The 11,849-nt window shown below is 34.6% G+C and overlaps 2 protein-coding genes across 5 annotated transcripts in view; one reads left to right on the top strand and one right to left on the bottom strand.

Moving 5' to 3' along the window:
* Nucleotides 1-455: 455 nt before the first annotated feature.
* LOC111088165 (multiple epidermal growth factor-like domains protein 6) overlaps nt 456-11,849 on the bottom strand; it is a 115,838-nt gene continuing 104,444 nt past the window's right edge. The window contains exon 4 of the mRNA XM_022397351.1: nt 456-556. Coding sequence (XP_022253059.1) covers nt 474-556 — 83 coding nt within the window. The 3' untranslated portion in view covers nt 456-473. The remainder of the gene's footprint in view (nt 557-11,849) is intronic.
* LOC111088164 lies at nt 6,491-11,459 on the top strand. 4 transcript variants are annotated; one of them, XM_022397347.1, is made up of 3 exons: nt 6,491-6,566; nt 6,917-6,983; nt 9,974-11,459. In XM_022397347.1, the coding sequence occupies exon 3, from the start codon at nt 9,986-9,988 to the stop codon at nt 11,210-11,212; it is 1,227 nt and encodes a 408-aa protein (XP_022253055.1). In that variant the 5' UTR covers nt 6,491-6,566; nt 6,917-6,983; nt 9,974-9,985; the 3' UTR covers nt 11,213-11,459. The 4 variants fall into 4 exon arrangements, with proteins under 4 accessions (XP_022253055.1, XP_022253057.1, XP_022253054.1 ...); XM_022397349.1 differs by lacking the exon at nt 6,917-6,983 and having other exon boundaries at nt 6,506-6,566; XM_022397346.1 differs by lacking the exons at nt 6,491-6,566; nt 6,917-6,983 and adding an exon at nt 9,342-9,598.

Here is an 11,849-nt window from a genome sequence, read left to right as displayed (position 1 = left end):
CCTAATGCCCTGTTCTCCCAACAGAAAGAATAAGAAAAACATTTCTTGGACTATAATATATCTCAAATGATGCTATATAGTTTACTGTCTTGCTTTGTTTGTTTGTTGTTAAGCACAATGTTACACAATGGGCTATTTCTCTGTCCATCGCCGGTATCGAACCCAGTTTTTGATGTATAAGACGTCAGACTTAAGGCCGAGTCACTGGAGATACGGGCATTATTACGTTACATGATTTTCTTATGCACTACATTAAATATGCATACCACGTCATACTCTACAAGAGTGAACGTGTTGTAACTGAGGCGCTTTCACTAAGGCTTAATCACGTGTCTTTGCAACTTTTTATGAACTACAATAAACATTAACACTGTGTGAAAAGATATTTTTACTGAAATGGCACTAGTAAGTCAACAGCTTACATTTTAATTCCGTTGCTGTTTCCTCACCAGACATAAGTGTTACACATACTTCTACAATTGTCTCCCTTCAATTGTTATGACGTCAAATAGCTTTATATATGGTGTCTTCGTAGCCTCTATTATTTCAAAAGTCGCTGGAAAGAACAGATGATTTAATAATATGACGTGAACTTAAAATTCTGGTTTTAGTTGTTAATTTTTGTATTGTTGTCTATATATTCTTTACTTATCCCTCTTATTTCATTTTAGTATATTTTAATAGTATACATCTTTATTACATTGTATAACAAATGTGTTATATAAACAAAATACAATCTATTTGTCGATTGTTAGTGTTACAACACAATAATACTGATAATAATTTACAACAAATATGATGTCATCTTATGTTAGAGTTAAGTTGGGTTTCTATTCAGTACATCAACTCTGAGATAGGAACTAATCTGTCGGTAAAATCAGTCCACGAGGAGTCTTGTTGCGTGCAACACTAGGGTAAATATGATGTCATCTTATGTTAGAGTTAAGTTGGGTTTCTATTCAGTACATCAACTCTGAAATAGGAACTAATCTGTGGGTAAAATCAGTCCACGAGGAGTCTTGTTGCGTGCAACGCTAGGGTAAATGAACCTCTGGAAAATGACATCGAAATTCAGCACTACTTAGACCTACAAACTGAACCAGATAGAGCCACACATATTCTGGATATGTTGACAGATCATGAAGTAGAGAAGACGCTTCTCGACACCCTGTTACAAGAGGGTGAAAACAGTATGAAGACACCTAGTTATACCACACGTATACCTCTAAAATATCAGCCCCATTATAATTGGTCCAAAGCCACTTATAAGTTTTATTAACGGTGAGCAGGCTGGGTACAGAACTTCTGAACAGCGAGTACATAAAGTGTTGTCTACAAACAATGATAAATTAAAAAAAAACAACCACAAACTGGTGCAATGGACATCATTCACTCAGTGGGGGATCTAAAATGCCCAGCAGAAAATAAAAGAAATCAATGTTTAAACACAGAGCTGGTAAATAATACATGTACAAAAATTACAGGTGTCACATTATGATAAGTTACTGCAAAATGGTAGGTGGGAGTGAAGGAAAACAGTGCATTTAGAACCTCTTTGAATTCTATAACATCATACTATTTGAATAAACTAAATTATTAGATCCTAATTTTAACTTCATACCACATGCTGAACCAGAAAGTGGGATACCATAGCACTTTAACATGGTAGCAGCATCCACTATGTACTTTATAACACCTTTCAGTGATAACAATGTTATCACTGAAAGGTGTTATAAAGTACATAGTGGATGCTGCTACCGTGATAAACTGATATTGTTATCACTGAAAGGTGTTATAAAGTACATAGTGGATGCTACTACCATGATAAACTGATATTGTTATCACTGAAAGGTGTTATAAAGTACATAGTGGATGCTGCTACTATGATAAACTGATATTGTTATCACTGAAAGGTGTTATAAAGTACATAGTGGATGCTACTACCATGATAAACTGATATTTAAAGTACATAGTGGATGCTGCTACCATGATAAACTGATTTACACCTTTCAGTGATAACATTATCAGTTTATAATGGTAGCAACATCCACTATGTACTTTATAACACCTTTCAGTGATAACAATATCAGTTTATTGTGGTAGTAGCACCCACTATGTACTTTATAACACCTTTCGGTGATAACAATATTAGTTTATCATGGTAGCAGCATCCACTATGTACTTTATAACACCTTTCAGTGATACCAATATCAGTTTATCATGGTAGTAGCACCCACTATGTACTTTATAACACCTTTCAGTGATACCAATATCAGTTTATCATGGTAGCAACATCCACTATGTACTTTATAACACCTTTCAATGGAACGATCACCATTTCAAGCAACAAATCATTCAGGTAAATCACCCAAAGCTACTTCACATATCCAAAACACCAATGTGTACATGAAATGGTAATACAGCACATCATGTTCAAGATGAGAGATTCCTCTCTGAAAACAAACCTATGTATCTAGTAGTTGGTGACTTCAATGATTGATGTTCCACCTGGATGTGGGTGAAAACATTAATGACAAAGATTTACATTCTGTTCTCCACAATATAGCCAGAATAGTGTTAAACTATGATAAAAAAATTTAGGGCAATAACTACATTTATAAAAAGGGTCTAAATCATGTGCATATCCCCACCTTTAAGAAACTTACAGAAACCACTCTGTTGAAATTAGTGTCAGAGTATCAAAGCAGCTGGGCAAAGGGTAGCATCATGTTTTTATCAAATCCTTAACCAGACCCATGATGGATCACTCTTGTCTTAAAGGTTGTTGAATTATCACCCTATAAAACATCATTGTTAAGATCACAGAGAAAGCCGTAACTAGAAGGTTTTCCTATCAAACTTAATCATTGCTTACTTCATCACTGGGTGGTTATCATGAGAAAGAGAAACCTAGACTAATGTTTCTAAATTTGCAGCTGATACATGAGATAGTTTTGAAGCTAGCCAGAATACTTTGACAGTAGAATTATATCTGGATGATGTCTACAGTAAAGTTCTGCTAACAAAATGCTCAGACATTACATCAATGTAACATGTGTAAAACATCCGTCCTGTAGATACACAAACTACCAAAAAATTGCATCATAAAGTATGGTATCTGGCAGTATCAAATTGAATACTAGTATACCTCAAAGATCACCACTTTCGCCAATTCTTTTTTAACATCTACACCAGAGACCTTGATAATCCATAAAGATGCTATGTGCTAACCTTTGTAGACAATATTTTGGTGTACAGAAGAGGATCTGTCAAAAGTGAAAGCTAAAACAAGATGCAACTTTCCATCAGCAGGGTGACCAATTCATGCAGGAATGGTCATTCATCATGAAATTGCCATGCTCTGCACAGTCAATAACATTTACTGTCCTTTGTGGCTAAGGCCATCCTTCCAGCATAAACACTGAAATGCATCTAGGGGTAGCCTTTGACAGAAAACTCAACCTTGCTAGTGACATTAAAACCATGATAAGGGCCAACAAAGACATCGGCACAATAAAAGGAAACAGAGCAAAATAATGTCACCTGCTTATGTTTTACCAAGATCTTATCCACTCCATCCACAGCTAGATAAGATTGAACAATACAAGACACATGCTTAAAATTAGTCATAGTATGCATTTTATTTGCCCCCATCAACGCCCTTTTACACCTCATGAGCCTCAATACTATGATAGGGCATCAAAGGTGCTTAGGAATCATATATTTCATTATGGTCTTGGAATGTAGAAACAATGCATTCGATCATTAAGGCAGTGCTATTTTAAAATGAATAAGGACATTCCAGTTCCTAAATGTCAGCATCCATTTAAATACCGTGGTGTACAATCACCTGTCATTATAGCCACAGGTAGCAAGAGAACTGGTTGGTTATTCAACATATTGCAGAGAAATATCATTTTAGGTAAGGCTTGTGGAGCATTTAAGATTTCCACTTGCAAAAAAAGAATAGAACTGGAACCTATACAGTAAGATCTCATCTGGATTTGCTGAATGTAATGAACTGCTAATAAACAGTATCATCAACATAATACTTATGATGTGAACAACTAACAGATAGTCTTGCATAAATTTCAGAGTAGTTGGACCTTTGATAGATAGCATAAAGCAAAGCAACTGCATGGTAAGAACATCATCTGGATAAATGTGCTAGGAAATGCAGAATAAAGCTAAAAGAGGATACTAAAAAGCTTACAAAAGAAGCCACTATGTCCAATGTAATACAATTCTACTATTAGGATTTCCTCTGCATTAGTAAAGCAAAAATTACAACAAAAAAAGGTGTTCATTGATATTCAGAACAAGTGTAGTTGCAAGACAACAAAATACTATACGATGTAGCTACGAAAAGCAAAAGACTGGGAATCACCAAGGCAGTATACAACCAGAAGGCGACGTGTAAAAATTGGTCAAATAACTCTTTTTCTAACTCAAGCAATGCAGCCAGTCTCCACATGAGGGATCAGCACCTGGCACTCCAATCCCTTGGTTGTCACTCAGTGTTCAACTCAACTATGTACTCTAGTACTGGATGAAAGGAATTGGTGACTGACTGTAAAGAAAGGTTTGCTAGTACTTATTGCGAATCTTATTGTGATGTAATGTCACACAGACTACCAATCAAGCACTCAACTTTGTTTTCCTCCTGATGTAACCTAAAATTTACAAGGCCTATTGAAGTTCTGAAGAGTGACGCTTAGGACTAGTTGCTTTACACAATCAGTTGTAATTTAATTTTACACTAGCCGCGACCCGTAAAACATTTGCGGTAATTTTCATGCCCTTCACTTGAATGTTCCTTATTTTATCATTTTCACGTACGACATTTAAGCTACGCTTTCTTGCAGGTATTATGTGTTAGATCTATAAATCTTGCTCTATTTGAATAAATTTCATGTGGTCAGACAAACGAATTCACTTATAATTAACTTTCTTTAATAAAATTACACCTAAAGTAAAGTAATGGTATTTATACTAGTGTAAAGAGTATAAAATAGTTACGAGCTTTCATTGTATGACACGGTTTTTACGAATTGAAACAAAGAAACTCACAATAACGAAGAATAAAACCCGTAATAAAGAAAAGTAGCTAAAAGGTGTTTATAGCAGTCTATAAAACGAACCGAAGCTACATTATTACAAAGTAAAGTAAATGTAAATTTGTAATGAAGGTAAACTTAGCTGAATATGCAGAAACGTTTGGATGCGTGTTCACAAAGTGATAAGCATATGGTTTTGAACGAGCTGCGTATGAGCTGCACATGTGTATTTTAGACCTAAATAAGTCGTGAAAGCCCATAGAAATTGTACTTAGTGTAATGTTAACTTTTTTAGGAAATTATACGCGGGTTAAATGTTCTTTGTGTGAAATATTTTGCAAATAAAAAACGAAAGTTGAAATCAAAGCCAGTCGTCACGTGATGACAAGGACATTGTGCCATCGTGTAGCATACTCGTTTGCATTAAAAGGTTTGGCTAAGCAAAAACCAGGTAAGATTATTATAAATGGAAAAGCCAACATGCAATCCGGTCTCCTCGGACAAAGACCTTACTAACGATATGACATTTGTAGCGTTTGATCGAGAAATTTGGAGAAAAGTTCCGGACAGACAAACGCAACCGTATTATTTATATGTGCTTCTCTTACCGAAACATTTTGCTTAATTGAATAAAATTCACTGTTTCAGACTAACTTCACAATATATATAACAATTATTATTACTGCAGAACTTTGAAAAACTGCATAAACAATGTTACAAGTTTATATTAATACATACATGACTGAATGAGACCTACTGTATTATTAAATACTAAATACTTACGAACAAACAACTGTATACAAGTTTATGTCTTTAAACGCATTGTTGACAGAGTGCATCTGTCTAGGAAGTTTATGGACAACGTTTCGAGATACTAGCGCAGATTTTCAACAGGTGATTCACTGATTTAGTTATGAATTAGGTCTTGCTAAGTGTATCATTTTACCGCAAAACAATACTGTGGTTGTAGAAACAGTAAAGAATCAGAGAAAGAGAACATCGGAAAACATTTAACTTTCCAAAAGAGGCATCGTCCTGCAGCCGATGGATGGGAACTACTGGGAATTTGCTTGGTTTTCCGGCTGGCCAGTCCGCCATTGGACTTAAAGTCGTTCTTGAACGGAGCGATTTTACATTTTCGTTTGAGAATTCACAATTAAATTCTAGCAAAGATCTGTATTGCAACGTAATATCTGCACTAAAATATAACTCCTTCTAATCTCACTCAACCTTATAGAAATCTCATTCATATCACTGCTTCCTAATATGATGAAATCTCCGACAGATAGTATAGAAATGCTACCGACCAGACGTTGTGACGTCACAACTGGATGTACATGCTAGAACATGGCACTTTGATCAGTCCCTGTACGCGATAAAATATGTGACGTAAGCAGTAGTTATGGGTTGCTTTACCGAGGTTTTAATATGTAGTTTTTAATAATCGTTTCGTAAGTGTTCCAGATCAACTCCAGACGCGATTCCTTCAAGACAGAATCAGATATACAGGTAAGTCATAACTTGCAGTAAATTGTTACTATTGGTGTGTTGAACATTACCTTCTTAACATCATGAATGTATGTAGTTGCAGAAAGAATCATAATTACGGTTCTAAATGCTCAGTTTTACAATAACTTAAAACAATGGCGCCAGTTGAAGATTCTTGACCGAGTGAGTAGCTGCTTGATTGCCAAATAAAAACGTATAATTCAGATGAAGGTAAGATGAACGCTGCAATCAGATAACAAGATAAAAGTACATAATGTAATATTTTAACATGTTTCTTTGTGAAAAAATAATAATATTGTTTCTTAAAATGTGCAAACTGGTTAATCGACTGCATATGTTTTTTTTTACAGTTTACAAGTAAATCAATGAAGGAGCCTTTTAGTTAATCAACGGTAGACGTCTCTTTGTTTTTGAAAGGTGAATATTACTACTACCCTAAAAATATCTAGACACCCTTTATGTAGTTCTTCTGTGGTTCCTCCACAATAGAAGGTACTGTCTGTTAAATATATATATATATATTAATTATTTTACCCCCCATAAGGTTATACTTGGCTATTGATAAGCACAATGCAGGGGGGGGGCTATCACAAGTTCAGTTACTTTCTAAACAAGTGCAGCTACATTCCGTGTAGCTTCATTTCAACACAACAACTTAAATATTACTTGTTTTGGTTTTGTACCAAGAAAATCCAGTTCTTACAGCAACGTACTGCTCTTGGGTTTACTTTATTCCCAACGTTTCACCAGGTCACTTGGCATCATCACCTGGTGAAACGTTGTGAATAAAGTAAACAAAAGTTTTACTGCTCACAACCTGTAAAAACTTGTGTGAACTTTGATTTACTGTTCCTTCTGAGCTTGATTTCACACAACCTGTAAAAACTTGTGTGAACTTTGATTTACTGTTCCTTCTGAGCTTGATTTCACACAACCTGTAAAAACTTGTGTGAATTTTGATTCACTGTTCCTTCTGAGCTTTATTTTACACAATGTGTAAAAACTTGTGTGAACTTCGATTCACTGTTCCTTCTGAGCTTGATTTCACACAACCTGTAAAAAACTTGTGTGAACTTTGATTCACTGTTCCTTCTGAGCTTTATTTTACAAAACATGTAAAAACTTGTGTGAACTTTGATTCACTGTTCTTTCTGAGCTTGATTTCACACAACCTGTAAAAACTTGTGTGAACTTTGATTCACTGTTCCTTCTGAGCTTGATTTTACCAAATTGTTTTTTCTGGACAAAGTAATATTTTTCGCTAACATGTTTTGTTACAAGATCAGTAGTATTTAGTTACAGGTTTTCAAAACACGAAACTGTTACGGCATTTCTTCTTTTGTGTTTCAGTCATTCACGAACCACTACGAACAGTTTCTTTGTTTGTTGTTAAGTACAAAGCTACACAATGGCCTATCTGTGCTCTGCCCACCAAGAACCACGAGTATTGAAACTCAGTCCGCAGACATACCGCTGTGCCACTGGGGGTGAGGGGGGGGGGGCACTACGAACGGTAATAATGCAAAATGGAAAAAAATAGCATATTAGAAATTATAGATAATACTCGTTCGGCCAAATCATGATACTGACTGAAATAGCAACAGCTATAATATATGACGGTAATAACAGCACCAGTAATAATACCGAATGGAAAAAATAATTGCATATTAGAAATGACGGATAATACTCGTTCGGTCAATTAATGATACTAACTGAAATAGCAACAGCTATAATATATGACGGTAATAATAGCACCAGTAACAATGCAAAATGAAAAAATAGCATATTAGAAATTACAGATAATACTCGTTCGGCCAAATAATGATACTAACTGAAATAGCAACAGCTATAATATATGACGGTAATAATAGCACCAGTAATAATGCAAAATGAAAAAAATAGCATATTAGAAATTACAGATAATACTCGTTCGGCCAAATAATGATACTAACTGAAATAGCAACAATTATAATGAAGAGAGGGAAAGAATTTTATGACTGGGTAAATATAACAAAATGTATTTTTTTGTTGTTGAATAAATGGTATTTATTTTTACATCTTTTATTTTATGATTATCCCCCACACACAAACAAAAAAGAATTAATCAAGATCGTCTTCATTTCCTTTGTATGAGATCTTGTAAAAATAAAATGATTTACTATTTTTAGAAATATGGCTCAGCTATACGTGTAAATTACTTAAAATACACGTATAGCTGTCTGTTTGATTAATGAACGCTCATTTTTCGAATGCTTAATTGTTATCAGTTCTTGCGAATTTACAAAAAAAAAAGAAAAACTGTCGAAGTTCAGAACTTGATAGAATTTTCATTTCTATTAGCTAGAAAAATCAATAACCTTTATACTAGGTTTTTTTTTTTTATATTGTTCGTGTAGGTATTCGGTGGTTAAACTCGCTTTTACCTAAAGAGATATAACTAAAACAACAGAAATATTTGTAATCACAAGACAAATTAACTTTACCTTTTGTTCAAAGTTGTGTTGTTGTTTTTCGTGTGGTCCTACGATAACAAAATGAGACTGAAAACCATAAAAGTAAACTAGTTTTTATTAATATTATTTCAAGTAAATTTCGTAAGTATTCCGAAATTGTAATGTGTACACACACACACACATATATATATATATATAAATCTACATAGAAACATATAAAATAAACGTTCCTGGAATATACTGTATTGACGAATGTTCACAACGTAGTGTTTAATACACTTCACACTCTTAGGATATAACAAATAGTGTAGAGAGTTTTTAAACTTACAAATCGTGTAAAACAATTTGTGTAAAAATACTGTTGTCTCCTATATGACTGACTGTGTACTTTGATCAGAACCCGTGCATGCACGATAGCCGACTGAGGATAATTGAACTAAAGCAGCTTTTAGTTTTGGTTTCGGTTTTTCCTGACGTAGCCGTCAATGCCTTTATAACCGAATTATCTCTAGATATTTCAGACAAACTTCGTACAGGATTCGTTCAGTAAACCACCAGTTCTACAGTAGTTCATAACTTGTAAGTAACTTTCTACTTTTGGACCAAAGGTATATGCAGGATATCTATGTAATATGATTCAGTGTCTGTGTGTCACGTAACTCATCAACATTGATTTACATTAGACCATGTACGTAATTAGGCCTACTAATTACTGTTCGTAACTTGGTTAAAGACGTTAATTTGTATTATACCGGAAATGATCATTAAACTGAAAAAGTGCAAAATAGTAGTTCAAATAGTAGGTTGTATTATAGAAACGTTTACAAAAATATGGCCCACAGGTTCGCTAGTATTATATATTTGTTTCAGCGTTTTCATTCTATTTGATGTTTCAGTCTCAAATTTTATTAAAGCTCGGATATTTCTTTAACATTTATTTTATTTCCTTTTCAGGGTTACATAAATATGGCAGAAGAAAAGCGTGGATTTGTCAAGTCTTTTTTGGACATGTGTTTCAACGGTATAAGCTTTGGATGGTTGTCTACAGAAGAAGCAAGACAGAGGAATGAACAAAACAGACCCGCTGTTGTTGTAGACGGAATGCAGTATATCCTAAACACAAAACGTGAAATTGAAAGACAGAATGTTGAGAAGGAAAAAGGAGTCGAAAAACTTGGAAAATCGATGAAAGATTACGTACATCAGTTATTTGATGAGAAAAATGCGTCAACTGTTGTACTGGTTTTCGACAACTACGGTGAAAGAAAAGGGGTGCCCAAAATGAAACATCACAGTACTAAGGAAAAATATTCCATGCGACAGTTTATTGGTGAAATATGTGAAGTGCTTATCGACGACTTGCAAAACGAACTTGATTCGGAGCAAACTTTCACATGTGTTGGTCATTTTGACAAAGAGGGTATAGGAACGGTAACGCAAGTTTCATCGGGTGGTGTTCGTAACTTAGAAAACGTGAGACACGACGAGGCCGATACGATTATGTGGAACGTGGCCGCGAAGCTACCGGAACAGCATGTCATTCTGCAGTCACCCGATTCGGACATGGTGATGATTGGACTTGGATTAATGGAATATTTTTCAAACAAAATCATTTCTATGGAACTCGAGAACTCGAATATCAATGTAATCGACGGTAAAACTTTAGTTAAATTTACTAAAGAATTACCTGTCTTACAGTCGTTTACAGACGACGAACGTATTGAATTTATACAAATAATGTATGTTATAACTGGTTGCGACTATATTCAATATTATTTTGATATGGATAAAAAATTCTTTCTAGAGTGGCTAAAATGCATACCAAAAAATCTTTATTGTGATAACTTAATGACGTTTACTTACAATTTAATTGTTACTGCAATCGTTAGCAGACAGGTTGGAAAGGAAAACGTGTTAAATGTACTGAAAAATAAACAAGAAGTTTTAAATTTAAATATACCTCTTGATACCGAGGTATTATTTAGTGAATTGAAAAATAATGTCAAGATGAAAAGATTTCTAGAGAAGATCGATGGGATGAAAAGTAATGATGATTTTTTATATGAAAATTTCGAATCGAGGTGGCGTCTTACTGAAAAAACCTTAAAAATGTGGAATAACTCTCTGAGCAATGAATTACCGGAAACGTTCGATATATGTATTAATAACTTAAATACAGAAAGAACGCATTAGGCGATCTTCTAATGAATTTATTATTATAAAAATTATTCATACATAATTAATTAGCCTTTAAAAAAGTCAATAAATAAATAAATATATATATATATGTATGACTATTTCAACCTCGATAGAATTTTGTAACATAAAATTATGCAATTTTGCTCGAATTGATACAATAGGAGAAGTGATGAGTAAGGCCTGAATTTGAAATGTGATGCACAGAGATGTTAATAAGGCAATAAAAATTATATCATTTAAAGTGGATAGTCTATGTCTGTTTGTTTTGTTTGTTTGTTTGTTTTTTGAATTTCGCGCAAAGCTACACGAGGGCTATCTGCGCTAGCCGTCCCTAATTCAGTAGTGTAAGACTAGAGGGAAGGCAGCTAGTCATCACCACCCACCGCCAACACTTGGGCTACTCTTTTACCAACGAATAGTGGGATTGACCGTCACATTATAACGCCCCCACGGCTGAAAGGGCGAGCATGTTCGGTGTGACGGGGATTCGAACCCGCGACCCTCACATTGGGAGTCGAGCGCCTCAACCACCTGGCCATGCCGGGCCCAGTCTATGTCATGCCAATGCTTTCGTCCAATAAAATGTTAGGCCTACATCTGACAAACTGAGTGGAACAGGATGAAGATAACT

The sequence above is a fragment of the Limulus polyphemus genome, unplaced genomic scaffold (genome assembly GCF_000517525.1).
Source record: "Limulus polyphemus unplaced genomic scaffold, Limulus_polyphemus-2.1.2 Scaffold3233, whole genome shotgun sequence".
In the NCBI taxonomy this organism is placed as follows: domain Eukaryota; kingdom Metazoa; phylum Arthropoda; class Merostomata; order Xiphosura; family Limulidae; genus Limulus; species Limulus polyphemus.
This window is presented reverse-complemented; position numbering and strand designations above follow the sequence as displayed.

Coding starts and splice junctions, on each gene's coding strand:
- LOC111088164 (XM_022397347.1), top strand. CDS start 9,986: ATGGCAGAAGAAAAGCGTGGATTTGTCAAGTCTTTTTTGGACATGTGT.